We start from the raw sequence: 26,275 nt of genomic DNA on the forward strand, positions 1-26,275 counted from the left end.
GGGCCGTTCCCAGGGTGACAACATCTCATGGAAACCATGGTGCCCTTCCCCCACATTTTGGTTTTACGTTCATCCCAGTGGCTATTCACTGGGCTGCTAACTGCAACTTCAGTAGTTTGAAACCACCAGCCACTCCCTGGGAGAAAGACAAGGTCTCCTGCTCTCCTCCTAAAGAGCGACGGTCTCAGAAACCCACAGGGGGCGCTTCTACCCTGTCCCGTAGGGTCACCATCAGTCGGCTTTGACTCAATGGCAGTGAGTTTGTTACTTTTTTACTTTCACCTGGTGTTGCTACCAGGTAAGCATCAGAGCGCATTGGCCATCTGCTGTGAGAGCGAGCGAGCCGTCTGCTCCTATAAAGATTTACAGCCTCAAAAAATCCAAACTCATGCCCATCAAGTCAAGTCAGTACCTGATACAACAGGGTACACCTGTCCCCTGTGGGTTTCTGAGATTGTAACTCTTTATGAGAATAGAAAGCCTCATCTTTTGTCTCACTCGGCGGCCAGCTGGTGGTGGCTTCAAACAGCTGACCTTTCGGTTAGCAGCCCAATGCCTTCACAACTGTACCACCAAGGCTCCTTGGGACTTTGTTATCTGTGGCAGAAGGAGCAGGGCATAACACCGGGGTTTTTTTCTTCATAATACCGTATTTCATAAAACTCAGGTTGCCACCAATTTTGAGAGCCCCCATTTTATGTACTAGTCCGTTGAGTTACTGCATGGGGCTTTCTTAACACCCCGACCCTCCACGGGTCCTGAGGCTGTAAAGGAGGCCTGGTGCCGGGTGGTTACACTGGACCGCTAACTGCCAGGCCGGTAGTTGGAAACCACCAGGCGCTGGGTGGGAGAGAGCCGGGCTGTCGAGTGGCAGTCTCAGAAACCCACTGGACAGTTCTACTCTGTCCTGTGGGGTCGCTGGGAGTTAGAGGTTCTCACACACGGCACTCACAGCTCCGTGTCGTCCAGAGCGGGTGGGCGCTCCAGCGCCTGTCTCCGCCTACGCAGAGCCCCCAGGATCTTCTTGCGCGGGCCCAGCGGGATGCTGATGCTGCGCAGGTCCAGTTCGGAGCAGAGCGTCAACGCCTCCAAGTCGATCTTCTCCTGGTGCAGAAGGGCAGTGAAGTCCTCCATGTGCAGGGAGGCCAGGAAGGTCTCCAGAGGGCTGGTCTCCGGCTCCAGGTCCTCGTCCAGGCCCAAGTCCACTTCGTCCCAGGGCAGCTCCTCGGGGCAGCTGCGCTCCCGCAGGCTGTTGGCACTGCCCAGGCTGTCATTGTCCAGGCTGGCGGGGCTCTGCAGCCGAGCCCGCGGAGTGCCAGCCCCGTCCAGGCCCCCGTCCTCACGGCCCAGGCCCTGCAGCCCGCTGCTCAGGTAGTTCCGGCGGAACACCATGGTGCCCAGGCCCGGCCGCGTGAACAGGGAGTCGTGGCCCGAGTCGGTGCTGACCTCCGAGTGGGCTGGCTCAGCCGCCAGCAGCGTGGCACGGGAGAGGCTGTCCCCGTCGGAGGGGAACATGTCCCGGAGCGGGGAGCGGCCCCACTCCTTGGGGTTGGCGTAGGTACCCTGACGCACGAACATCACGTCGCTGCCCAGCTGCAGCCCCGAGAGCGAGCGCACGCTCTTGCGGCCGTCCTCGGAGATCTTGAAGGTGCCCTCCCCGCCCTGTTTGCGCCGCTCCAGCTTGCGCTGGATTTTGGTCTTGCCGCGGGCGGTGCCGTGCAGCGTGGCCTGCGAGTAGGGCAGGTGGCTGCCCAGCGCCAGGTGCTGCAGCCGGCGGCTCAGGGTGCTGGAGGTGAGGCTGGAGAAGCTGAGCGCGTCTGAGCGCTCGGCCAGCTCGCGCCGGTACCGCCGCTCCATGCGCTCGTGGTGCTTGCGCTGCATCTTGGCGCAGTCGCGGATGCGCCGCTCCGCCTCGCGGAAAGCCTTGTCCTTGAGCTTGCCCACCAGCTTGGGGTTGAGGCCGCTCTGCTTGGCGGCGATGGAGTCCAGGTAGCGCACACACTCCATGTGGCCCTTCATGGCGGCCATGTCCAGCGGCGTGTGGTAGTCATTGTCCAAGCACCAGATGTTGGCCCCGAAGGACACCAGGAAGGACAGGCAGTGCAGGTGGCCATTGGAGGCTGCCAGGTGCAGGGGTGTATTGCCCCAGATGTCACACTTGTCCGGGTCACCCCTGCGGGGAGGACACGTGGAGCGGAGGGTCAGTGAGGTGAGCCACGTAGCTACCCCAGGGCGCTACAGACCCATGGGGCTGAGACCTCAATTCCGATTCCAGGGATGTGCAGGTGTGTGGTCAAATGAGGGCGGGGACGAACCCCCCACTCCCACTGGCCCCAGGCACCTACGGGGCGGGGCTCCAGAAGGGGCGGGGCTGGGGCGGGGCTTTCGCCAGCGAATGAGGGCTGGGAATCTCAGAGGATAAATATTTGATGCCCCGAGAGAAAGGAGTGAATTATTCATGGGGCTCTGCGGGCAGCTGGCCCAGGGAGGTGGTGGGACAGGGCCGAGGCTGGGTCTCAGGCTGGCTTGTGGTGAGTGCGGCTGTGTGTGCCCGCTGAGTGGGCCGGCCCAGGACAGGTGGTGTGTGCTGGGCCGCCGCTCCGCCGCCGAGTGCGGCAGGGCCTGCGCGGGCAGGTCGTGGCCCGGCCAGGTCGGCAGGGATCGGGGCCAGGCTTGGCAAGCCGGTGTGTGAAAGAAGGTGTCGGGCCTTGGCCTGGGCCAGGAGGGGAGTGTGGGGGCAGCCAGGATGGGAGGGAGGAGGTGGAAGCACAGTGCCCAGCAGGGCTAGCCTCCCCTCCGCCCAGATCTGCTCTATCCTGGCGGCTACCTGAGGCTATGTGAACTGCCCAGGTGTCCCCACTCAGCTCCCTCTAACACCCCTCCAAAGGAACTGTCCCCTGGGTCTGTTGCATGCTGGCGGGAACCTGGGCGCTGGTTCCTTCCCAGTTTGCCCTCAAGAGCTGGGCAACCCCTGCCCACACTAATGAGGTCACAAAGACCAGGAAGAAACACTTCCTTGTTTCAGCAGCTCCCTCGCCCCCTCAGCTGCCCTCCTGGGTTCTGAGACCTACACTCTGATGTGGGGAGGGCGGGCTGGCCTCTGGCCCATATTCCATCAAAGGCCAGCCCTTGCCCTCTGGGGTGGGGGGCACCAAGGGAAACCCTCTCCTCCTCTGGTGAGTCTCTGAGGGAGGGGAGTCAGGAGGTCAGGGGTCACAGTGAGCCCTGGGGGTGGGGGGTGGAGGCAACTCAGGCCTCTGGAAAACTGACTGGCCCAGCTGTCTTAGGTGGGCAGGGCCCAGGAGAGTGAGGGGAGGGGCAAGAAGGGTCCTCAGCCCCCACAAACTTAGGCCAGAGCCTGCCCCCAGCGCCTGCCCCCAGGGCCAGCCCTATCCTCCAGACTTGTCCGTGTCTTCCAACCCCTTTCCACCCCAGGCCGCCCCAGCCCCAGGTCTCTGCAAAGCTTCCAGCAGAGTTGTTCCTAGGGAGCTTTACAACCCCAGGGAGCCACTCCTGGGGTCCTGACCACCCCTTCTTGCAGGACAACCCCAAAGGGATAGGGCAGGGAGAAATCCCTCTTCAAGGATCAGTGCGGCCTGCAGTGGAGGGAGGGGCCCAGAAAGCACTCCCTGGGTGGCTGAGCCCATGACCTTTAGAAAGTGACCATAAATCCCAGCAGTGGGCAGACAGGCTATGGGAGAGAGGGGTGGGAGGCCCCGCTGGGGGCTCCATCTTCCTAGCCCCACCTGCCCTTTGAGCCCATGTACCCAACTTCACTCTTGCCTTCAGGTGACCCCCAAATCCTGGAATTCCCCAATCCCACTCCTTCCCCTCCTAGCTCCACAGCCAGCTCTCAAGTTCAAAGTCTTCCCCCTCACACCTACCAAGCACAAGGTCCCAGCTAGAGTCTGTGGGGGAGGGGGGAAGGGGAAGCTTCTGGGAGTCTGGCGGGGACTGTGTCTCCCTGGCCTGGGGCGCCTGGAACCCCTTTCCCTCTCTCACAGGCGGCGGGGGTGAGGGGCACTCACCCGCGGCTCACAATGAGGCGCAAAGACTCCAGGTTGCCGTGGTAGGCGGCCCAGAGGGTGGGGGTCATGCCATCCTCGTCGGGGGCGTTCAGTTCCTTCCTGGTGGCCTCTCTGAGCAGCTCCAGATAGCCGTCTCGGGCCGCGCGATGGTATTGGTCGTTCATGATGCCCGATGTGGACGGGGCGGGCCAGGGGCTCGGGGCTCGCCCCCCAGCTAGGGAGGACGTTGGGGTCAGGGTCGGGGCATGGGGCTGGGGTTGGGGGCCGGGCCGGGGCCGGGGCCGCCAGGCCCCGATGCCGCAGACGGAGGATGCAGAGCGCCAGAGCCACGGCTAAGGGACATTTGAGCCGAGTACCAGACTTGGGAGCGGAGAGGGGGGAGTGGAATGCTCCGGCGCTCAGGGCGCCGCCCCCGGCTTCCCCTGGGTCCTAAACCCCCGGGGCGCGGCTTGCAGAGAGACCACTGGAGGTCCTGTCCGTCCTCCAAAAGTGCCCAGCACCAGTACATCCTAGGGTCCATCAGGGACAGCCTGGGACAGTCCCTCCAGAGTCCTGGTGCCGAGGATGTCCCCGATTTCTCCAGCCCAGCCGTCCAAGGAGCAACCAATGGCTGGGGAGGGGTGCCTAGGAGCGGGCTGGCGAGGGGTGGGGGCAGGCAGCCCAAACCCCAGGGCAGTGGGCTGGAGCTGGGCGTGCGCACCCCTCCAGGCAGCCGGTAGGACGCGGCCAGCGGGTCGCTGACCTCGCGCGGGGTAGGGCAGCTGCGTTCCAGCATGCGACGCCAGAGGGCAGGTGCGGCCCCGCGCGGCGCGGACGCAGGGAGCCCCGCGCGCTGCGCGCTGCACCCCGTGGACAGCAGCCCGAGAGGAAGAGGAGGGCCGTCGGGGGAAGAGGGATGCGGTCCGGCCTGCAAGGCCGTGGCCCAGAGGAGGTCCCCGGCGCGCTGGGACTGGGAGGGTGTCTTGGGTGCCCGGCGACTCCAGGGCATCATCAGCCTTCGGGGAGCCAGGGCGGGGTGCTCTCTGGGTGCCCGGACTAGGGGTGGAGACGCCCCTTGACGGATACATATCATACAATATAATCCGCCTTATCTGGCTCCCTCGCGTACTTCCCCAAATTCAGCCCGGAGAGAAGATGGATCATGTGAGCGGGGTTGAGCGGTTTATGGAGCCGAGCTGCCTGCCCGCCCCCGGCTGTAAATCACCGAGTCCCCCCGGGTATAAAGTATCCGGCCAGGCCCGCGTGGGAAAGAGGAGACCTTCGCCAGCGCCGGGCCCCCTGCTCAGTCCCGGCTCCCCGGCCAGCCAGGTGGGTGCCAGTGTGTGTGGGGTGGGGGTGGGGGGGATGGCCGACTTGGAATGGGGCCAGTTCAGGCTCTGGCTTCCCCCGCCCCCCCATGCCCGGTTTCCACCATGGCCCCCCTCTGTTCCCACTCTGACTAGGAACTCCCTGGTTCTCAACTCTGGGCAGCAGGGCTCCAGAGGACCCTGAGGGTGACCTGGGGTGCCTGCTTCTCCCCTTACAGTGACACCCCAACCGTCTCCAGTCACGCCAACCATGTCGGAGGAACCGGCCTCGGGACCCAAGACGGTCCTGCCCGCGCCCCGCCATAGCTCCATCGAGGTGTGGAAGAAGGGGGGGCGCCTGCTCTCGGTGCTCATCGCCTTCAACGTGATGCTGCTGGCGTGCACGCTCATCACGGGCGGCGCCTTCAACAAGGTGGCCGTCTATGACAAGGATGTCTTCGCGCTGCTCACCACCATGATGCTCCTCTCCTTGCTCTGGCTCCTGTTCTACCTGCTGTACTCGGCGCGGCGCCCCGACGCCGTCCCCTACCGCGACGTGCATGCTGGCCCCATCTGGCTCCGAGGTGCAGGTCCCAGGGGCAGCGGGCGCTGGAGAGAGGGTGCACATGGATGTGGAGGGGTCAGAAGTTCCCTCGGGAGGGTTGGATGAGGCAGATGCCAGGTGAGTTCAGAAGAGGAAGAGAGGGCTCCTAGGACCCGGGTGAAGAGGGAGTTGGAGAGGCACTTTGTGCATGGCTAAAGATTAGACAAGAGTGGGCACTAGCGAGCTCTGGGAGGAGAACAGAGAAGGAACAAGATGATAGCTACTGAGTGAGTCTAGCCAGGAACATCCCCCTGATCCATGTATTCCCAAGGCAGAGATGGGAGTTCTCAGAATACTCACCCACCCATCCAATCATACACCCACCCACCCATCCACAAATCAACCCATCTATTTGCACCCATCCACATATCCATTCACCACTCCATTCATTCGCCCAGCCAGCCAACCATTCACTCCTCCGTCCACCCATCTGGCCACCCTCGGGCCACCCAGGAAGGGCTGGCACACAGTAAGCCTTTCACCCTGCCTCTCTGTTCTCCCCACTGAATCACAGGAGGGCTGGTGCTATTTGGTGTCTGCACACTTGTCATGGACGCCTTCAAGACTGGCTACTACTCCAGTTTCATCGAGTGCCAGTCGGTCATCAAGATCCTGCACCCCGTCATCCAGGCCGTGTTTGTCATTGTTCAGGTGGGTGGGTAGAAGGGAACCAGTACTTGCCACAAGGTCTGGGGACGCAGGTGCCACACCCCATGTCCATTCTAAGCAGCTCCAGTGGGCATGGAACTGGGACTGGGATCATACGAGCCCATCCCCCAGAAGCACTTGGTCATGAAGTAATATCGCAAGCGTGAGCTCCTACTTTTGGGGACCTGCGATTTTATTTGAACCTAAGCAGTGCTGACAGTTAACACCTACAGAGCAGGTGTGAGGTGTGACAGCCACCTCTGTCTCTTAGAACCTAGGGTGCCCTCTTTGGCTGCCATAGAGCACACCCATCTCAGGGAGGAGGGCATTCTGCAGATGGGATTTTCTAAAGTTCAAATACATATATGCAATATACCTATGATTTGATGTCTAAACACCACCTTGAAAGATCTTCTGATGCAACTGGGGCATCACTGGCCTTGTGGCCAGAGGAGCTCACAGCCCAGCATGATCCATGTGAGGTCCCTCCCCTGAGACAACCCCCCACTTCCAGCTGCCCCACCACTGTCCGTCAACACACTTAGACAGTGGTATGTGCATCGTGTTCCTGCATTGTATTTTAGGGGTTTGAATGAGGCTCCCGGTTCTCACTGAATCAAATTTTGAGTTGAAATTGCACTTAAAAGGAAAACAGATGTCAACCGGCATCAGCAAACACCAAAGGGACACAATGGCAGCCCGGGGAAGCTGGACCTTGCAGGGGACAGAGGAGGAGGCGGGGCGGGAGACAGGACCCTGCATCAGGGTGACCTTGCTCCCAGGAAGAGAGAATTCCCTAGTCAAAACTCGACTCGCCCTCTCCCTGCTGCCTCCCCCAAATAAAAATAAAACCAAGGGCCAGCGAGTTTTAGCGGGTGGGGGGGTGGGTTGGCAAACCTTTAAAGAATAGAGAGTCCGCATGCTATAGCACTGTCCCGCAGTCTAGCGAGGCTACTCCCTGCCCTGTGTCCTAAAGCAATGGAACGCAGTCAGTTAGCACAAAGGCTTTGGGGGAGAGAGTCCTCAAGGCTGCCCGTGGCTGTGGGCTGTCTGGAGTTAGTCTTTGTACAGAGTCAATGGCTTCATTCTCTCCCATACAGACATACTTTCTGTGGGTCTCTGCTAAAGACTGCATTCACATCCACCTGGATCTGACCCGGTGAGTGCCCGCCCGCCTGGCCCGCAGCTGAGTGCTTGGGCCCCTGCAAGGCCAGGCTACACTGTGGGAGCTGCTGAATGGGGGACCAACCCGAGGTCCCCCTGTTTTGCTAGCTAAGCTCCACCTCTATATGCCCTGTGTGCATGTACATGGACATTTTCGGGGTGTCGTGCAGTGTGCCATGTGCTTTCCCCACCAGGGGGGAGGTAGCTGCAGTGACCTGGGTCCTTGGACATCCCCTGGCTCATTCCAAACCCAGCTGCCCTGTCACAACAGGGGTCTGTGCCTTCTGGAATCCCAAATGCCACCTCCCAGGATAGCTCCCCAGCTCCCACCGCTTCAGGGTCCAGCCGAGAGCCAAAGACCCTCTGTCTCTTCATCAGGTGTGGTCTCATGTTTACATTGACTACCAACCTGGCCATCTGGATGGCGGCCGTGGTGGACGAATCGGTGCACCAGGCTCAATCCTACAGCAGCTCTCACAACAACGTGACCCACAACCACCTGGGCCCCAACTGTGAGTCCCGCCCTGGCCCAACCCTGGCAGCCGGAGGCTTGGCTTTGTGGGTTTGTAGAGTTGGTCTCACAAGGGGAAGCAGGACCTCCTCCCGCTTGAGGCTCCATCTCTGAAGATGTCTAGGTGTAGATGATCCAGGAAGTGGGGTATCCGGGAGCATCGTCCTTCTCCTTGAGGGTGCAGCCTGGCTCCATGCTCCAGCCCACCCAGGAGTGAAAGGCCCAGGGAGATCAAGCCTGGCGGGGTGGGTGGGAAGGCAGGGCAGTGCAGTGCAGTGGTGAAAGCCTGGGGACGGTCTGGGGGAGGAGATGCCCAAGCCCACTGCTGTCAAGTTGGTTTCGACCCTTAGCGACCCTACACAGGGTTTCCAAGGCCGTCAGTCATTATGGGAGCAGCCAGCCTCATCTTTCTCCTTGCAGCAGCTAGTGGGTTTGAACCTCCGACCTAGAAGTGAGCAGCCCAAGGCTCACCCGACCAACAGCACCACCTGGGCAGAAACAATAGCAATTGTGGTGATAAGGAACATTTCCTGAGCCCTAGCTGCCCTATAGAGGGAGCCCTGGTGGCGGAGTGGTTACCCGTTGGACTGCTAACAGCAAGGTCAGCGGTTTGAAAGCACCAGCCGCCCTCTCCTCCTGGAGAGAGTTCGTCTCAGGAACCCACACGGGCAGCTCTACCATCTCCTCTAGGGGCGCCAGGAGTCAGAAAGGACTCACTTGCCGGCAGTGAGTTTTGATTTAGGATGACGGAGTCACTGTGGCATTAGGAAGGTGGAGAACCACTGGCCTAGGGAGTGGCAGCCACTTGCTTCTGGTCACAGGGCTTGAAATGGGGGAGTGGTGATGCGCTCAGCTCACTAGAAGGTCAGCAGTTTCAACCCACCCGCTGCTGGCGCGGCTCTGTGGGGGAGCGATGTGGCTGGCAGTGCACTTCCATGTGGGTAATAGCTTGGAGACCCTGTGGGGCTGCTCTACCGTGCCCTCCAGGGTCCCTGTACGAACCGAGGACAGCAGGCTTGGGGTGTTTTTATATATTGAGAGGATGGGGTTCACAGTCATGGTCCACTGGTCTTTGTTGAAGACCCTCCACTAGCCAGGATCAGGGTAGATGATGAATTTTGCCTGAACCTTGCTGAAGATACCTCCCTCCCAGTATGTAGGAGCCAGGCTCTCGGGGAGACCCAGTGGAGCAGGGCAGAGAAAGGCCCATGGGCCTCACCTACAGAGGATTCCTGGGGACAGTCAGCTTCACATGGCGGGGCTGAGGGGCTGTGGAGAAGGGACCGCCTCAGGGCTACCAGGAGGTTGTGTGCCTAGCTCTGCCACTCCAGCAATCTTGCTTCCTTGAGCCTCAGTTTCTCTGCCTGACAGAACTGCTGGGAAGGCCCTGGGGATCCCATGGGCTGGTTGTCAGGGCCCGAGGTATTCGATAAGGCTTTCTCCAGATATCAGATAAGATGTTTATCGGCGTGGAACAAACCGGGGGGACAGGAGGTCACAGGAGGGACCTGGTCATGATGGCTCACTTTCAGGTGGGAGGGTGGTGGATTAGGGTCTGGAGTGAAGAGCTTCGAGGAAGGGGGAACTTGAGGTGTTCCCAAGACGGTCACCTTCCCATAAGACGCGATCTTATCTGTCTTAGGTCGTGACTAAGGGGGCAGACTGAGGCTGTTTCTGAAGGGCAGGAGTGTGTGTGTGTGTGTGTGTGTGTGTGCGTGTGTGTGCGCGTGCACTTCTGTAGGTCAGCTTTTTTGTTTTTTAATGGACACTGGCTATTGGCCCCACCGCCTCTGGCACATGGTTGGAGTGAATGAGCATGCCAGATAGGCGTTGGGTACGTGGGGGACACTGGTGAATATGGGAGAGGGGCCTTGGTGGTGTCATGGACTACACACTGAACTGCTAGCCACAAGGGCAGCAGTTTGAACCTAGCGGCCGCTCTGCCAGAAAAAGATGAGGCTGTTTGCTCCCAGGAAGAATCCCAGCCTTAGAAACCCACAGGGGCAGGGCTACCCTGTTCTTGTAGGGTCGCTATGAGTCAGAACCAACTGGACAGCAACGAGAGAGCCAACTTAGCACCCTGATAGCCCAGTGGGTTTACATGTTGGGCTGCTACGCACAAGGTTGACAGTTCGATACCACCAGCAGGCCCTGGGGTGGGGGGTGAAATGAGGCTTCCTGCGCCTCTAAAGAGTGACAGCCTCAGAAACACACAGAGGCAGTTCTACCCTGCCTCATAAGACCACTCTGAGTCGGCATCCACTGGACAGCAGGGGGGTTGGAGTTTGGGGTGTGGTGACCCTCGCCCCCCACCCTCTGCCCAGCTGTTCTTAGGAAGGTTATAGTCTAGCGAAGGGAGGCCCTTCAGATGGGCGGGAGGACCGCTCAGTGTGTGTGTCCCTCTGTCCCCAACAGACCGTTCAGCCAGCCAGGCTGGAGGAGAGCCGTGCCCCTGTAACACGGTCATCTGCCAGGTGTTCCAACAGGGCTACTTCTACCTGTACCCCTTCAACATCGAGTACAGCCTCTTCGCCTCCACCATGCTCTACATCATGTGGAAGAACGTGGGCCGGCTGTTGGTGCCCTCCTATAGCCACAGCCACATCCCCTTCCGGGTCAGCCTCTTCCGGGAGACGTTTTTCTTGGGCCCCGTCCTGGGACTGTTTCTCTTCATGGTGGGGCTGGCGGTCTTCATCATCTATGAGGTCCAGGTGAACGGCGAGGGCAGCCAGATCCAGCAGGCCCTGGTCATGTACTACAGCTTCAACATTATCTGTCTGGGACTCATGACCCTGGTTAGCCTGAGCGGCCTGGTCATCAACCGCTTAGACCGCCGGACCATGGACCAGCACAAGAACCCCACACGCACGCTCGACGCAGCCCTGCTGATGGGGGCCGCCCTGGGCCAGTACGCCATCTCCTACTACTCCATCGTGGCCGTGGTGGTGGGTCTGCCCAAGGACCTGCTGGGGGCCCTCAACCTGGCCCACGCCCTGCTCCTCATTGCCCAGCACACCTTCCAGAACGTGTTCATCATCGAGAGCCTCCACCGTGGGCCACCCATGGAAGAGCCTCATGGGGGGCCCTGCCATGGCCTGGCCTTCACCCACCTGGACGCCTTGCCTGCCTGTCCAACCACTCCCAGAGTGGTGGGCCCCAGTCCCACCGGCCCTCAGGAGTCAGAGGCCATCATCCTGGCTCCCCAGGGCCAGTGGAGGCGCCGGTGCCTGAAGGACATTGCTTTGTTCCTCCTGCTCTGTAATGTCATCGTGAGTAGGGGGTGGTGGGCAGTGGGGTGGGTGGCGGGGTGCGGTGGGGCAGCAGGAAGGCCAAGGTTGGGCATTCTTTGAGGCCTGGCTATTGGGGCTTCTTGGCCTGACCCCCAACCTGCTGGGGAGCCTAACAGTTCTCTGGGGAGGGGGAGCAGGTTCATAGTGGGCCAGGCACCAGCCTCCAGCATCCACAGAGGGAATGAAATCCCAGCATGTGGCATCTAGGTGGCATCTGGCGTGGTGGTGGTGGTGGTGGGGTGTCCCAGGAAATGCTATTGGGAGAGGGGGGCCTCAGCAGAAGTGGGAGAGAGCTGGGAGAGCTGATGTGGAGGACAAGGGCTCCCTCTGCATCCCCCCCACCCTCCTGCCCTGTGGGAGGTGTGACTGCTATTGGGAACTTGTGACCTGCCTGCTTCTCAGAATAATGGGAGCAGCCTCAGGAAGTAACAGGCCCAGTGTAAGTGTGAGCCCGCGTAGGCTGACAGCCCAGAGCGGCTTCCTAGAGCAAAAGCCTGCTCTTTGTGAAGGCGCCCCAATAGCAAAGCATCCCAATAGAGAAAGGCCCCATGTAGGGAGTCCGCCCCTCTCCCCTCCCCTGCTCCCAGGAAGGTCCCTAAGACAAGAACATGGACTCAGTGGGCACAGTGGACACAGTCCAAGTCCAGAGCATACTTCTAATGGCAATCCAACTCCCTGCACGAGCTTGGGGACGGGGACACGACATCCTCTTTCCATCCAGTCTCCCCACGAACTCTGGACCCCTCATGGAAGGAAGCCTGGCTGCACAGTGGGTTCTGTTTCGGTTGCTCCCAGTACAGTGGGGTACGGAGCATACCCCAGGCTCATTACTCATTGCTCCAGCAGCTCCTTGGGAGAAAGGAGAGGCTGGCTGCTCCCATAAAGACACACAGCCCGGAGCACCCAAAGGGGCAGTTTGCTCTGCCCCATGGGGTTGAAGTGAACTAGAAAGTGGCTGTGGTCCTGTGTAAAAACAGTCACATTTGGACCCTCCCCCAGGGTCGCTATGAGCTGACATCGCCTGGGGCTGGCCGTGAGTTTGGTTTGGTCTTTAGACGGAGACCCCCTAGAATTGAAGCAACCTGACTATGAGCACGCCCCAGCCTTGAACAAGGTGCCCAGAGTCAAGCCATCCCTGAACAGTCCTGAGAAAATGTGCCAGCAGCCCTCCTGACAGGGGCCTCCCAACAAGGTCGGCGTCCCTAAAATTAAAAAACTAAAAAATGAGTAGTCACGCATGGGACCCAATCACCAGAAGCAGGCAGGTTTGGAACCCCATCATGCGGGGCCAGTTTGCCATTCAGGAGACTTTTTCTGATCTAGGGGTCTGGGACGCCTTCGGGAAAATCCAGGCCCTTCGTTTTGGAGGACAGAAACTGAGGCTCAGAGAGGGTAGTGAGGTGCCCAAGGGCACACAGTTTGCCTTCTGCCCCCAAGATGAGGCCTGATGATCCAGCTGCAGCACCCGCCTGGCCCAATGGGGAGAGGCAGAGCGCATGGAAGGGGTAGAGAGAAATGAGAACCCAGAACCGGCTCCCCTGGGCCGTCCCTGCTGGTCGTGCCCCTCTCTCTAGGACAAAGCTGCAGGTCCAGTCATTCATAGCCAACCTCACTCCTTCTGGACTCAAACCCTCTCCTCCCCCCTCCCCACGAAACCCCATGAGCGGGCCATGTTCAGAGGGTGGAAGAGCCCGAGACAGGGATGAGCAAGCTCCGTGGGGCACAGCTTCCCAAGCTCCTTATAGAGTGCTAGGCCCTGTCCCAGACATTGAAGCCCCCCTCCCACCCAGTAACCCCCAGCTCACCGTACCCGGGCACCAGCAGGCCCACATAGAAAACCCACGGGAATGACCCCGGGGCACCAGCAGCCTGCCCCTGATGCCCCATCTCTCCACACAGCTGTGGATCATACCTGCCTTCGGCGCCCGCCCTCACTTCAGCAACACATTGGAAGTGGACTTCTACGGCTATGGACTCTGGGCGGCCATTGTCAACATCTGCCTACCCTTCGGCATCTTCTACCGCATGCATGCTGTCTCCAGCCTGCTGGAGGTCTATGTGCTGTCCTGAGCCAGCAGGCACCCTCCTGCCACACCCGGAACCCCTGTGATGAAACCCAGGTCACAGACGCCCCACGCTGCCACCCATGCCCCGCTTGCTCCCCAGTGGAACATGCACACAAGCTACCTTTCCAAGATGCGTTTTAAAATCATCATCAGGACATGCCTGCCCGCCCACCCCAGAAGAGCCCTGGGCCATCAGGCAACGGCAGAGGGGACCCTTGCTGGGACCAGACAAGAGCTGGAAGTACAGCCCAGGGGCCACTCCCAACCCCAGAGCTGTGGTCAGGCCAGGCCACTGCCTGATGTTGGGGACCAATAAATTGGTGATTCGCCTTCTCTTGTTCCTGCTTCATATGTCAGCAGGCCCTGCCAGGGGAGAGGATCTTGGGAGGCTGAGCTGGAAGGGCAGTTTTGCAGTGAGTGAGCCACGTCTGCTTACAGACTGTGTTTAGGAGAAGAGACCAGGAGAGACTAGGAGAGACCAGGCCAGGCTTCCAACTTCCTCTTCCCATCACCCCCAGACTGACAGCCACACACTGGCTCCTCTGTCTGTTTTCAGACATGTTCCCTGACACACACAGGACGAGGAAGCCCAGCCAGCATGTTGTAGAAAGGAGGACAGAGGGGAAGTGACTTTTCCAAGGCCACGCAGCTATACCATTGTAAATCACCACGGTGGCACTCTTCTCCCTCAAACAAAGCCTTGTAGGACCCAGGACTCCGGCAGAGCCATAAGCAGGGCCCTTCCTTTCCTACAACCCCCTTCTCTGCGGCAGAGATGCTGAGGGGAGGTGGCAGGAGGGAGGCTCAGAGAGAAGAGGAGAGCGTGTGGCACTTCAGGAGGCTGGTGGGCAGCCCAAGGCAGGGGAGCTGGACAGGCTGGGGTGGGAACTGGTGGGAGAAGGCAGCACTGGAAGGCAATAGGGGCCGTAGCTCCACAGTAGAAGGAGGGGGGCGTTGATGAGAATCCTCCGGGCTGGGGCCGAAAGCCTTCAGCTCTATCCAGCCTTTTGCCTGCTCACCATGGGGTTCCCCCTAAGTCTCTGGGCCCCACGTTGGAGTCTGACTTGAGGGGGAAAGTGCGGGGCTCTCTGAAGAAGAGGCCTTCAAGGTAGTCTCCAGGCTGGTGCTGGGTTCGTGGTTGGTCGCCCTGGAGGCCACTCTGAGACTGGCCCCTACCCCAGCCCCCTTGTCCCCCACGCGGGCGGGACAGGTCGAGAGAACTTCATTCCCAGGGCCTGCAAGGCTGGAACCTTCCCGAAGCACATGGCCAGGCCAGGCTGCCCAGGTGTGTCTGGGTGGATGTGAACTGACCTTTCAGCTTGTAGTCCTACTCAGGTGCTAGGTGGGTGCTGGAAAAGGGACCCACCCCAGACCTCAGGGGCTGTCCAGTCCCAGGAGGGACGCCAGACGAAAGGGAGGTCCCCCACCCCAGCTCGAGGGCGGGCACCAGCACGAGGCCCGCCTCCTGACCCCTGACCCTGGGGCTCCACACAGGCTCCGCCTCCCGGTCCCCCGCCCCCCACCGTCTAGCCACCGGACCTATTGGCTGCGCCTCTGGGCTGGAGCCCACGGCGGGGTAATTAACGAGGGATTGATGAGATTCCCAAAGTCAACAGGAAAATCGATGGGCCAAGGGCGAGCGGCGGCTGCGCAGTCCTGCGGGGGGAGGAGGCCGTCGGGGCATCGGTTGGGGCGCGGGGCCTCACCTGGACGGACGCGCGGGGCTCCGAAGCCGGAGGGTAGCGGGCGGCGATGTCTGCTGAGGGCCCAGGTAAGGCTGCGGGGCCGCCCTGGGGCCGGGAGCGCCCAGGACCCCAGCGGGAGGACTCCAGGCACGACCCCCCCACCACCCCCGCACCCCCATCCGAAAGCAAAGGTTCAGGATTAGGGCGGGAGGGAGACATGGCCGAGGGATAGGGGGCCGGGGCAGGGGCGTTGCGCAGAAAGACGGCTGAGTCCCCAGATCCCAGCACTGACCCCTTCTCCCCCGCCCCCCAGGCTGCCCCTACCTCCTTTCGGAAGACGGGCCCCCAGAGGTTAGCAGCGCTCGTGGACACTCACACCCGGAAGGGGCTGCCAGGCCAGGGACAAAGACCACAGATACTGAGAGGCGGGGGCGGGGGGGGGAGGGGAGGGCGTGGGCTGGGGCTCCCTGAATCCAGGTTGGGGCGCTCTGGCAGTCAGAGATTTCCCCGAGCCTGCACATCCTCGGGGGCTCCCCAGAAACACGAAGGAGCTGGTCCTGCACAGCACCCTAACGGCCCCAACCCCCACCCCCCAGCAACCTGCAGACCAGTTTGGCATCTCAGGCTTTCTTAGGGCTGACCTGGCTCCCAGGGGTTTGCAGGGGGGTGGAGTACAGACTCCTTGTCAACTCCAGGCGCCCCTCATCCCCTCCTTACACCCCTGTGCTCCCCACCGCAGATCAAATTCACCACTTGGGGGGTGTTTCTCCACCCTGGAGAGAGAGGATCAGGAACCCCATCCCCCAGTGTCCCCTCTGGGTCTGCAAAACCTGCCCCCGGAATTCACCAACAGTTCTGCCCGTTGCCGCCTCTGCAGAGTAGCACACAGGTAACTGTGAGCTCTGGGTCCGTCAGCCCTGTTCTACATGTAGGTACACGCCTGGACCCATTTAATTCCCACAAAATCCCTGTGAGGTCAGGAATATCCAAGAAGCCATCCGAGAGGTTTATTGAACGACTACTAGGGGCTAGGCATTATTTCCTGGTTCTCCGTACACTTATGAAACCCATTTTATGCATGAAGGAACAGAGGCTCGGGGTGTCTTAAGGACAGTGGGAAGTGGAAGAGTCGGAGCTAACCTAAAGGTGGACAGCACTGCCCCCGCCCCACCAACACACACACACATGACCCCGCCCTCCCCAGGGAAGAAAGATGAGGCCAGCCGTCTGTTTCCTAAAGACTGGGGAAGCCCAGTGGGGCAGGTCTACCCTTCTTATAGGTTCTCTGTCCAGAACACTGGCCATCTGAACTTAATCATAAGGCCACCCTACCTCTCATGGATGGAGGAGTGAGGAAGACAGGGAGGGAGAAGATTTAGAAGGCAAAGTGGAGCAGTCCTCTTGGGAGAAAGCCTCGTGCTTGCTCAACCTGGGCCGGAGAGCCTGGGAAGAAAACGCCAAGCTGGTTTCGAATGTCTGCAACCAGCCAGGAGGGGAGGAAAGGACCCATGGGCGGTCTCTGTCCACGGGCGTGGTGCTGAAAGTTCCCCAGAAAGCGGCCGGGTGCCTTGCTTATGCTGCTGGCCTCAGGGGTCTGAGTTAAGCAAGACCTGGTCTCTGCCTGCAAGGAGACCAGGGGCAGACAGTGCACATGGGCTCTCAGAAGAAGGGAGTGGTCAACCAGGTAGCTACCAGTGTGCTTCCCAGGAGGGGCACTTAAGGAGGGTGGTGAGAGCGAGCAAGAGCCCTTGGTGGGGGGATGTTGGATGAGGCAGAGAGAACGCCAGCTCTCGGTGTGAGGGCAGGAAGCATGAGACAGGAGAACCCAGGTGAGATAGGCAGGCTGGGCAGAGCTTGATCAAGGCTGGCAAAGGGAGAGAAAGTAATTCTGAATGGTTTTATTATTTGACTTGTTTCAGAAGAACAAATAAGTGGCAGGTAGCATAGGGAGATGTTATATTCCAGAGCCAAGTGTAGTGGGGCGGGAGGCTTCCGACGGCCACCTCAGGGAGAACCAGAGGCCACCAAAGCTGAGTCCAAGGAGGAAGACAGAGCAGGGATGGACCATGACAATATACTAAGCAAGATACTCACGAACAACTAACTGCCTCCCCTGCCACCAGACCCGAGAATTGCATGGTGCCCGTTACTATCAATGAACATTTTTTTTCTGTAATCGATATTTTTGATGACTCTTTTTTTCATGTATCAATGGTTTTTTTTAATGAACATTTTGATCAACGACTCCATAGAAAGCTCCTGATCAAAAGGAGGGAGAGGCAGGGTAGAATGTTAAATTCTCATAGAACCTACACTTCCTGGAGCCAAGGAGGCGGAATGAGCCCCTGAAACAATCGTCCCGACACCATTTCTGAACCTTCAACCAAACATAGCCCCCGAAGTCTTCTTAAAACCCAGCAGTAGTTTCCTGCCTGAGATCAGTGCGTCTGCCTTGGGCCCTGTGCTTGTTTCAGGCCTCTTGACCAAATGCTCACAGGATTAGGCAGGACCCTTGGGGTACAGTGAGCTTCCGTGAGTCGGGAAGAACAGCTCTGAAAAGGAGGACAAGACGGGTCACACAGCTCAGAGAATGGACTTGTCTGTGGGGGGCTGTTGGACGGCTGTATGTTCTCAACCATCAGAAAACACATGATTAAAAAATTAGAAGGACCTGGGGTTCCACGGAGCAAGGGGGTCCTTCACCCAGCTTGGCTGGGGAGGGCGTGAGTGGGTAGATCAATCACCTGGAGGAGTTGAGGTCTCTGCTGTGCCCTGAAGGGCAAGGTGGAGTTGCCCAAGGGGCAGGGGAACAGGTGTTTCAGGCAGGGTGTGTGTGCAAAGATGGGACAGGGGACTCGGGGTTCCTGCCGCAGGACGGCTTGCTCTGTGGGTGGGGTAAGGTCAGAAGACAGTGCTGGAGAGGTGAGTCGAGGCCCGTCAGGAAGCACCAGTCGTCCCTAGTGCCGTGAGCACGTCCCCTGGGCAGGCCTGTATTAAGTTCTTTCCGTACACTGCCCTGTTTCACTTTGGAAGGCCGTGGCAGTGCTGGGCAGTCTGGACTTCACACTGTGGGCAGCCGGTTGTCTCTGCAGGCACCCTATAGAGAAGAAGCAGCGTAAAGGTCAGGGGAAGTGGGTGAGAGAGGAAGGTGCCCTGGGCTAGGATGGTGGAGAGGTGAGCGGACTCCAGTAGGGATTCAGCTCTGGGGTTCTGAGGGAGGCAGGAAGCAGGCTTTCTCCTGCCTGGAGGAGACCTCTGAGGAGCCCGAGTCCGGAGTCCAGGGATGGGGGAGTTAGAGCAAGGCAGGGACAGCATGGGCTTGAAGGGAGGCTCCAGGCCAGCTCATGAGAAGCCTCCTGGCCAGGAGAATACCCAGAACCAGTTCTGTAGGGGTTGGGTGGTCCATGATCTGAGTCCGTGAGCAAGTCCTCAGACTAGAGTACAAAAAACAAACCCATGGCCCAGTTGGTTCCGACCCTCTAGGACAGGGTAACGCTGCTCCTGTGGGTTTCCGAGACTGTCCGTCTTTATGGGCGCGGAAAGCCTAGTCTTTCTGCTACAGAGCAGTTGGTTTCAAACTGCTGACCTTGCGGTTAGCAGCCCAACATGTAACCACTACACCATTGGGTCGGGGTAGGAGGGTGGGGACACTGAGTAATTTTTGCCTTCCCTTGTCCCAGAGGTGACAGCCCTCCCAGAAAACAGCAGGGTACAAGTGGCCTTTGGGTGCTGAGAAGTCACAGCCCAGGGACCTGCCTGGTGTCCTGGCACTCTGTGGGTGCTCCTGCCCCCACCCCAGCTCCCTTGACTGCCATTCCTAGGCTCCCCGTAGCAACAGGCTGAGGAGTAGCGGTGAGAAGGGCGTGGCCCAGCTCAGGAGGAAGGGCTGGTCCTCAAGCCAGGTGAAACGAAGTTTACCCAGGGCTCCCACAGGCCTCTCTGTCGGGGACGCAGGCGCTTCCTTCCGAGTGGGTTCTGAATCACAGCCACCCTGGAAGACCGAGAACTGCCCTTAGGGGTTCCCCCAGCTGTCGGTCCTTAGGAGAGCAGACTGCCTCCCGTGGGGCAGCTGGTGAGTTTGTGCCACCAGCTGATGAGCTGTCCCACACTTAGCCCACTGGGCCACCACGGGTCCTTTGGGAACCAATTGAGGTTGCTAACTCCTCCGGTTTGTTAGGAGCCCTGTTGGCGCTGAGGGCTACACATTCGGCTGCCAACCGCAAGGTCAACTGTTCAAATCCAGCAGCAGCTCTGAGGAAGGGGGGGTAAAAAACAAAACTCAAAAACCCACCGCCATCAAGTCAATGCCAACTCCCATGGGAGCAGCTGGTGGTTTCAAACTGCTGACCTAGCCATTCGCAGGCCACTGTGTCATCAACCACTGCACTGCCAGGACTCCTCTGAGGGAGAGAGAGACGGCTTTCTGCTCCAGTAAAAGAGTTCTAGTCTCGCAAGCTCAGAGACCCCCATGGGCAGTTCTTTCCCCTTATAGGGTCCCTGTGAGTCAGAGAGAGATTGCAGGCTCGGAAACCCACGGGGACAGTTCGCCACTGTCCTATAGGGTTGCCGAGTTTGGCCTGGGTTTGTGTCGGACTCTGTTGATCTTATAAGGTGGAAGGGGAAGGGCGGCTACCATTATTCCCAGCATCCCGACCAAAGAGGTTGCATAGCGCGCCCAAGAGTGAACACACAGCCCACCAGGGGCAGGAGTGTAAATAAAACCCTGCAAAACTCAGCCAGCAACACAGGCGCCTCCTCTTGCTCCACAGCCCCTGCTCAGGCCCCGCTAGGATCCTCTCCGGAAGTGTCCCAGCCCGCAGCAGCCCCGGCCAAGGAGAATGGCGTGGACAGGGCCTCCGAGAACCTGGAGCGCCCCAGCTGGGGCCCGCCGAAGTCCTGGCTGATATATCATTTCTCGACTGTGCTACAGAGGCACACGAAGGCCAAGAAGGCAGGGCAGCTCTTCTCGGGGCTGCTGGCCCTTAACGTGGTGTTCCTGGGCAGCGCCTTCATCTGCGGTATGCTCTTCAATGGCATGGCTGTCACACTGACCGACGTGTGGCTCCTGCTGGCCACGCTCAAGGTCCTCTCCCTCCTGTGGCTGCTCTACTACGTGGTCACCATCACCCGCCAGCAGTCACAAACCATGCTCCTCGAAGACCCTCAGGCCGGGCCCATCTGGGTGCGGGGTGAGTGTTGGGGCGCTGGCGGGGTGGGGCAGAAGAGGAGGGCGAGGCAGTTCTTGGGAGGTGCCAACGCCCGCCTGCCTGGCCCGCCAGGTTCCCTGGTGCTGTTCGGCAGCTGCACCATCTGCCTCAATGTCTTCCGCGTGGGCAATGCCGTGAGCCACGCCAACTGCAAGTCCCACCTGGAGCTCGCCTTCCCCATCATCCAGATCATCTTTGTGAGCGTGCAGGTAGCAGGCCTCCCCGGTCCCCACCCTCCCTGTCATACCCCAGGGCACACACTCTCCCTGGCCACACATACCCCGTCTCCCGAGACGCAGCCCCGGGGGAGTCTGCGTCCAGGCCCCAGTGTGCGCACCCCACCCCACCCGCCCACACAAGAGCCACACTTCACAAAAGCGCATACACCTGCCTGTCCCTGCGGCTGTCCCCACGCACACGCTGTCCCCCGAAAGCAGACACCTGTAAATGCGACATATACATCTCACGGCATACACATCTACTTAGAAGGAAGCCCCGCTCCCCACCTCTCCTGGGTGCTCGCTGTGTGCCCGGCGCTGGCCAAGGGGCCCCGCTGCTGTCCTCTTGGTCTTTCCCCAACAAATGGGCAGTCCCTCAGGGTAGTCATTTTGGGCTCCTTTTACAAGCGTTGGACGGAGACTGAGGCTCAGAGATGTTTGTTTACCGGCCCGAGACCACACAGCAAGGAAAGGGCAGAGCCCCAAGGGCAGCCCAGGTCTCCTCACTGCCTTATCTATTGGGAATGCACCCGAGCAATGGAAGCCCACAGCCTGCTCTGGTCCTCCCAGTCCCTGGGCTCAGGCCGTTTCTCTCTCTTTCAGACCTGGGTGCTCTGGAAACACTGCAAGGACTGTATGCAGTTCCAGACTAACCTCACTAGGTAAGATCAGGGTATTTCTCCTCTTTTAGAACCTCCTGGGGCTCCCTATCCCTGCCCCCACCCTGCACCAGTCCCCACAGGCTCCCTGGACAGAGTGGCTAGGGAGATAGGTCAGTCTGAGAATGCAATTCAGGACCCACATCTCCTGTAGTCCGAGTGCCCTCCTTGTGGGGTCTGGCTTTGGGAGGATGAGTGGCCCAGTACTAGCAGCTGGTGGTGGGCCCAGGCACTGGACAGCCAGGTAGGCTGTGTGGCTGAGTGTGGCACCTCCCCCAGGTGTGGCCTGATGCTGACCCTGGCCACAGACCTGCTGCTGTGGATTCTGGCTATCACCAACGACTCCATGCACCGTGAGATCAGAGCTGAGTTTGATACCCACCTGGAGAAGTTCTCAGGTACGGAGAGGAGGCCGGGACCCTCCCCACCCACCCTGGAACTAACTAACTAACTAACTAACTATCTCTCTCTCTCTCTCTCTCTCTCTCTCTCTCTCTCTCTCTCTCTCTTTCTCTCTCTCTCTCTCTCACGCACACACACATACACTACATTCCCTCAGATCTGCCATCAGTTGATCAAAGAAATCATTCGCTGTCATCGAGTTGATTCTGACTCACAGAGTCAAGCAAACTCCTGAAACATACACTGGATCCTGTTTACCAAGGGCCACCCTCCTCCCGCCCCCAGTCTGGGCCTGCCCCCTGCCCCACTTGCCCCACTTCAAGGTCTGCTTGATGAGCCTTTGAGGCAGGCACCCACCGTGGCATTGGCATTGCCCTCAAGGGCTGAGAAGGGTACCACCTGAGACCCCAGACTCACAGAAGCAAGCAAGTTCCTCTCATGTCCCCGCAGTCCACCTGCAGATGCTGCGCCGCACCAACAGGCGTGGAGGTACGGCCCTCTGTGTGTGTTTACAAACACATCTCACCCCACGCCACCCCCCTGCCTGGTGGCATCACCCTGGGGACCCGTGTAACACCAGGCCTTTCCAGCAGGCTCCTGCATCCCCACACCCTGCTGTGTGCATTCTTAACACCCTGGCAACAGTTCCGAGACCCTGTGCAGTAACGCGTGCCACCGCGACACGACTGGCTTACTATTCATTTTTAAAACATCAAATGATATAGGCTTTATAGTCATAAAAAAGTCAGAGTTGGAAACGGTGAATTCATAAACACGGACAGTCGCGAGTCAAATGTTGGAGACACTCATTCGAATGTACGCAAAGCCCCAGTCACAAGAGGATGCCGACTCACGTCCAGGTCACGGTCACTGACATCCTCCCCCCTTGCTTTCCTACCTCTCGCTGAAGGACTTACATACAGAAAGGGAGCGAAATCATGAGCTCTCACCTCAAATTTTTCACTTATCCATCTCTTTATTTTTATTTTACTTTGAACATCTCTTTCAAATAAATATCTTTCCCCGCGTTACCACAAGGCTACAATCATTTTTAACGAAATTCCTTTGGCATCTCTAGCAATCTATAGTCCATCCCTCCAACTAGCTGGTGAATTTTCCTTGTTTTAAACAGCTGGCTGTGGAAGCCAAGAGCCATTCAAAGGCTTGCCACCAGGCATTGGTAGTGGGGTCTTTGGAATGTGGTTCTGCAGTGTGTCAAAAATCACCAGCATTGTATGTATCTTTAGGACAGAGCAGAATTGCCCCCCAGACTTTCTAAGACCATCCATCAGCTTTATGGAAATAGCTCCATGGCGTCCCCTCAGAGAGACTGGTGGTTTTGAACCTGCTGACCTCTGGTTAGCAGCTGGGCGCTTTGAACCACTGAGCCCCCCGTCTAAAAGAACGCCCCTCTCCACTTTCTCTCAGGCCCGGAGGCTTGTCCCATTTGCTGGTGGGGGACTGGGTTTTCTCTCCCCGTTTTCCTACCAATTGGGGAGCTCGGCAGAGTCTTGCTCAGATTCCGGTTAACTAAGCATTGCGGGGAGGGCAGTTGGGTGACACCCCGGTGCCCCACATCCAGCGTTGCTGAGACTGACCAAGGGGTTCAGGAGGAGCAGCCAGCCCCTTCATTTTGTCCAGTTTCCAGATTTCCCTGCTGCCCAGCAAGTCCTTTGTGGGGCTGGGGGGTGGGGTGGGCACTGGGCACCAAGGACATCAGGTTTTCCATGCTTCCCTCTTTATGCCCTGGAGCCCTGGTAGCTTGGTGGGTATGCGTTGGGTTGCTAAGCCCCCAGGTCAGCAGTTTGAAACCACCAGATGCTCCTGGGAGAAAGACCAGGCTTTGTGCTCAGGCAAGGGTTCAGGCTCTCACCTGGAGGGCCGCCCCGAGTTGGAATGGACTCCACTGGAGCGAGTTTGGTGTTGGATCTCCGGGTCCCCGCGGGTGGGAGGCGGGGCTGCGCCAGGAGGGGCCTCCCTCCCGCCCTCCCTCGTGCCGCCCGCCCACCTGAACCTCTGTCCCCTCCCACCCGCTGTCTCCCAGGCAACTTGAGCAACTTCTGCGTCTGCGTCAACAACACGGCCTGCCTGGTGTTCCAGAAGGGCAGCCTCATGCTGTACCCCTTCAACACCGAGTACTGCCTCCTCTGCTGCGCCATGCTCTTCGTCATGTGGAAGAACGTGGGCCGCCACCTGGCCAGCCCCACGAGGCCCCCGCCCAGCACCCCGCCCTTCCACCTGTCCGGGGTCCTCGGGCCTCTGCTCGGCCTGCTGGCGCTGGTGGCCGGCATCTGCATCTTTGTGCTCTTCCAGATCCAGGCAAACGGCCCGGACATCGCGCGCAGCTACTTCACACTCTACTATGCCTTCTATGTGGCGGTGCTGCCCGCCATGACGCTGGCCTGCCTGGCCGGCGCGGCCGTCTACGTGCTGGAGGAGCGGGAGCTGGACGTGCTCAAGAACCCCACGCGCAGCCTGGACGTGGTGCTGCTGATGGGGGCGGCGCTGGGCCCCATGGGCATCGCCTACTGCTCCCTCGTGGCCACGGTGGCCACCCACCCGCGCCGGCCGCTCAGCCGCCTCATCATGGCCTACTCGCTGCTGCTCATCCTGCAGCACATCGCGCAGAACCTCTTCATCATCGGGGGGCTGCACCGCCGCCCGCTCTGCCAGACGGAGCCGGCCCGCAGGAGCTCCCTGCTGGACCTGAGCCAGGACCTGCGGCGGGCCTACTTCCACGCCTACAGCCGCCTCAACTGGAAGCAGTGTGCGCTCAAGGAGATCTCCCTCTTCCTCATCCTGTGCAACATCGTAGTGAGTGGCTGGGTTGGGTGTGGGGCCGCGGGGGAAAGCCTCCTGCAGGAAGGGCTGGATCCAGGTGCATGCATTGAACCTTAGCGGCCCAGAGGGTGCCTGGCTTATCTTCCCGTGGTGGAGGGCGCATGCCTCTCTCCACCTCCCTTGACACTGCAGGAGAGCATAGGGCAAGCTCCCCCGTCCTTGCAGGGGTCCTGGCGGGAGTGAAGGTGGCAAGCACCCCGCTCCTCGATGCTCTTTGGGACCTCGTCAAAGCCCTACCTTCAGGGAATGTATTATCTAGCTGGGGAGGCACGCAGAGACCAGTTAGAGAATTACCAGTTTGCCCCCCGAGTTCAGTTAAAGAACATCCCTGGTGTTCTACAGAATTGCTGGGCACGGGCGTGGGGGTAGAGGGGGAATCCTGAAGAGATGTGCTCAGCCCCTGGAAGCTGCTAAGCCCCAGGTCCCCCTGAACCCTCTCTGTGCATGACCTCAGCCCCTCATGGATGGCCACAGTCACCTGGGCCGTGTTGCTGTGCCCATTTCACAGGTAGGGAAGCTGAGGCATGGTTGGTTTGACCTGTCCTCAGCCTGTAACAGGCAGTACTAGGCGGAGAACTCAGAGTTGCCCCTGCCACCCTCATCCCTCACCCACACTGCCCAGCAGCCCATGTGGGAAGTGGCTGCCATGGGAACACCGTCCCGTTCCCCCCCCCCCACTCAGAGGGTGGAGGCCCCGGTCCAGCACAGAAGCCCTAGTAAATTGTCCTTGAGAGCAGTAAACCCCAGAGAGGAAGTGAGACTTCCTACAGGCTTGATCTGAGGCCTTGTGGGGCTGGAGAATTAGGACAGGAAGTGGGGGGGGGGGCATGCCAGGCAGAGAGAAGAGCAGAGTGGCTGGCCGGGCTGGGCAGCCGCACATCAGGCATCCTTGCCAGACACCAGCTGGGTGGCAGGTGGAGTGGTGGTCACACCTTGGGCTGCTAACTGCCAGGTCAGCAGTTTGAAACCACGAGCCGCTCCTAGGGAGACAGACCAGGCTTCTTACTCTGATAAAGTTACAGTCAGTTCGACCTTGTTCTGTAGGCTCGCTTTGAGTCATTGTTGACGACACGATGGTAGTGAGACTCTTGAAGGAGCTCTGGTGGCCTCGTGGTTGTCAATCATGAGGTCAGCAGTTCAAAGCCATGTGCCACTCCAATGGAGAAAGACAAGGCTTTTTACCCCCATAAAGATTTACAGCCTGGGAAACCCACAGGGCAGTTCTACCCTGACCTGTAGGGTAACTGTCAGTTCACATCGACTCCATGGCAGGGAGTTTGTTTGGTGTTGTTTTTGGGGGATTTCCTGGTCTATCTGGAGGCCAGTCAGGATGATTTCAAGGGACAGCTAAGGCCTTTGCTGCAGTAAAGGGGTATTGGGGGGAGATAAGCTAGCTCTGAAAGCCCCTGGAGGAGGGGCCCAGATGGCCTGAGGGGGATGGGGAGCCATGGCGAGCCCCTCCCCCATGCAGCCCCCTCTTTCCCCACCTCCACAGCTATGGATGATGCCAGCGTTCGGCGTGCACCCCGAGTTTGAGAACGGTCTGGAAAAGGATTTCTATGGCTACCGGACTTGGTTCACCATCGTCAACTTTGGCCTGCCCCTGGGGGTCTTCTACCGCATGCACTCTGTGGGGGGGCTGGTGGAGGTTTACCTGGGGGCCTGA

At 59.5% G+C, this 26,275-nt stretch overlaps 3 protein-coding genes across 3 annotated transcripts; 2 read left to right on the forward strand and 1 right to left on the reverse strand.

Annotated features, from left to right (window-relative positions):
• Positions 1–948: 948 nt before the first annotated feature.
• Positions 949–4,192, reverse strand: USH1G (USH1 protein network component sans). The gene is made up of 2 exons (XM_075559447.1): positions 4,029–4,192; positions 949–2,173 (listed from the first exon to the last, which is right to left on the reverse strand). Exons 1-2 carry the CDS (start codon positions 4,190–4,192, stop codon positions 949–951), a joined length of 1,389 nt encoding a protein of 462 aa, XP_075415562.1.
• A 1,393-nt stretch (positions 4,193–5,585) lies between these two features.
• OTOP2 (otopetrin 2) lies at positions 5,586–13,601 on the forward strand. Its single transcript, XM_075559448.1, has 6 exons — positions 5,586–5,898; positions 6,433–6,569; positions 7,667–7,725; positions 8,109–8,242; positions 10,657–11,510; positions 13,431–13,601. The coding sequence occupies exons 1-6, from the start codon at positions 5,586–5,588 to the stop codon at positions 13,599–13,601; spliced, it is 1,668 nt and encodes a 555-aa protein (XP_075415563.1).
• A 1,748-nt stretch (positions 13,602–15,349) lies between these two features.
• OTOP3 (otopetrin 3) lies at positions 15,350–26,275 on the forward strand. Its single transcript, XM_075559692.1, has 7 exons — positions 15,350–15,368; positions 20,052–20,471; positions 20,562–20,698; positions 21,311–21,369; positions 21,646–21,764; positions 23,813–24,582; positions 26,105–26,275. The coding sequence occupies exons 1-7, from the start codon at positions 15,350–15,352 to the stop codon at positions 26,273–26,275; spliced, it is 1,695 nt and encodes a 564-aa protein (XP_075415807.1).

This window comes from Tenrec ecaudatus, chromosome 10 (assembly GCF_050624435.1).
Source record: "Tenrec ecaudatus isolate mTenEca1 chromosome 10, mTenEca1.hap1, whole genome shotgun sequence".
Classification (NCBI taxonomy): domain Eukaryota; kingdom Metazoa; phylum Chordata; class Mammalia; order Afrosoricida; family Tenrecidae; genus Tenrec; species Tenrec ecaudatus.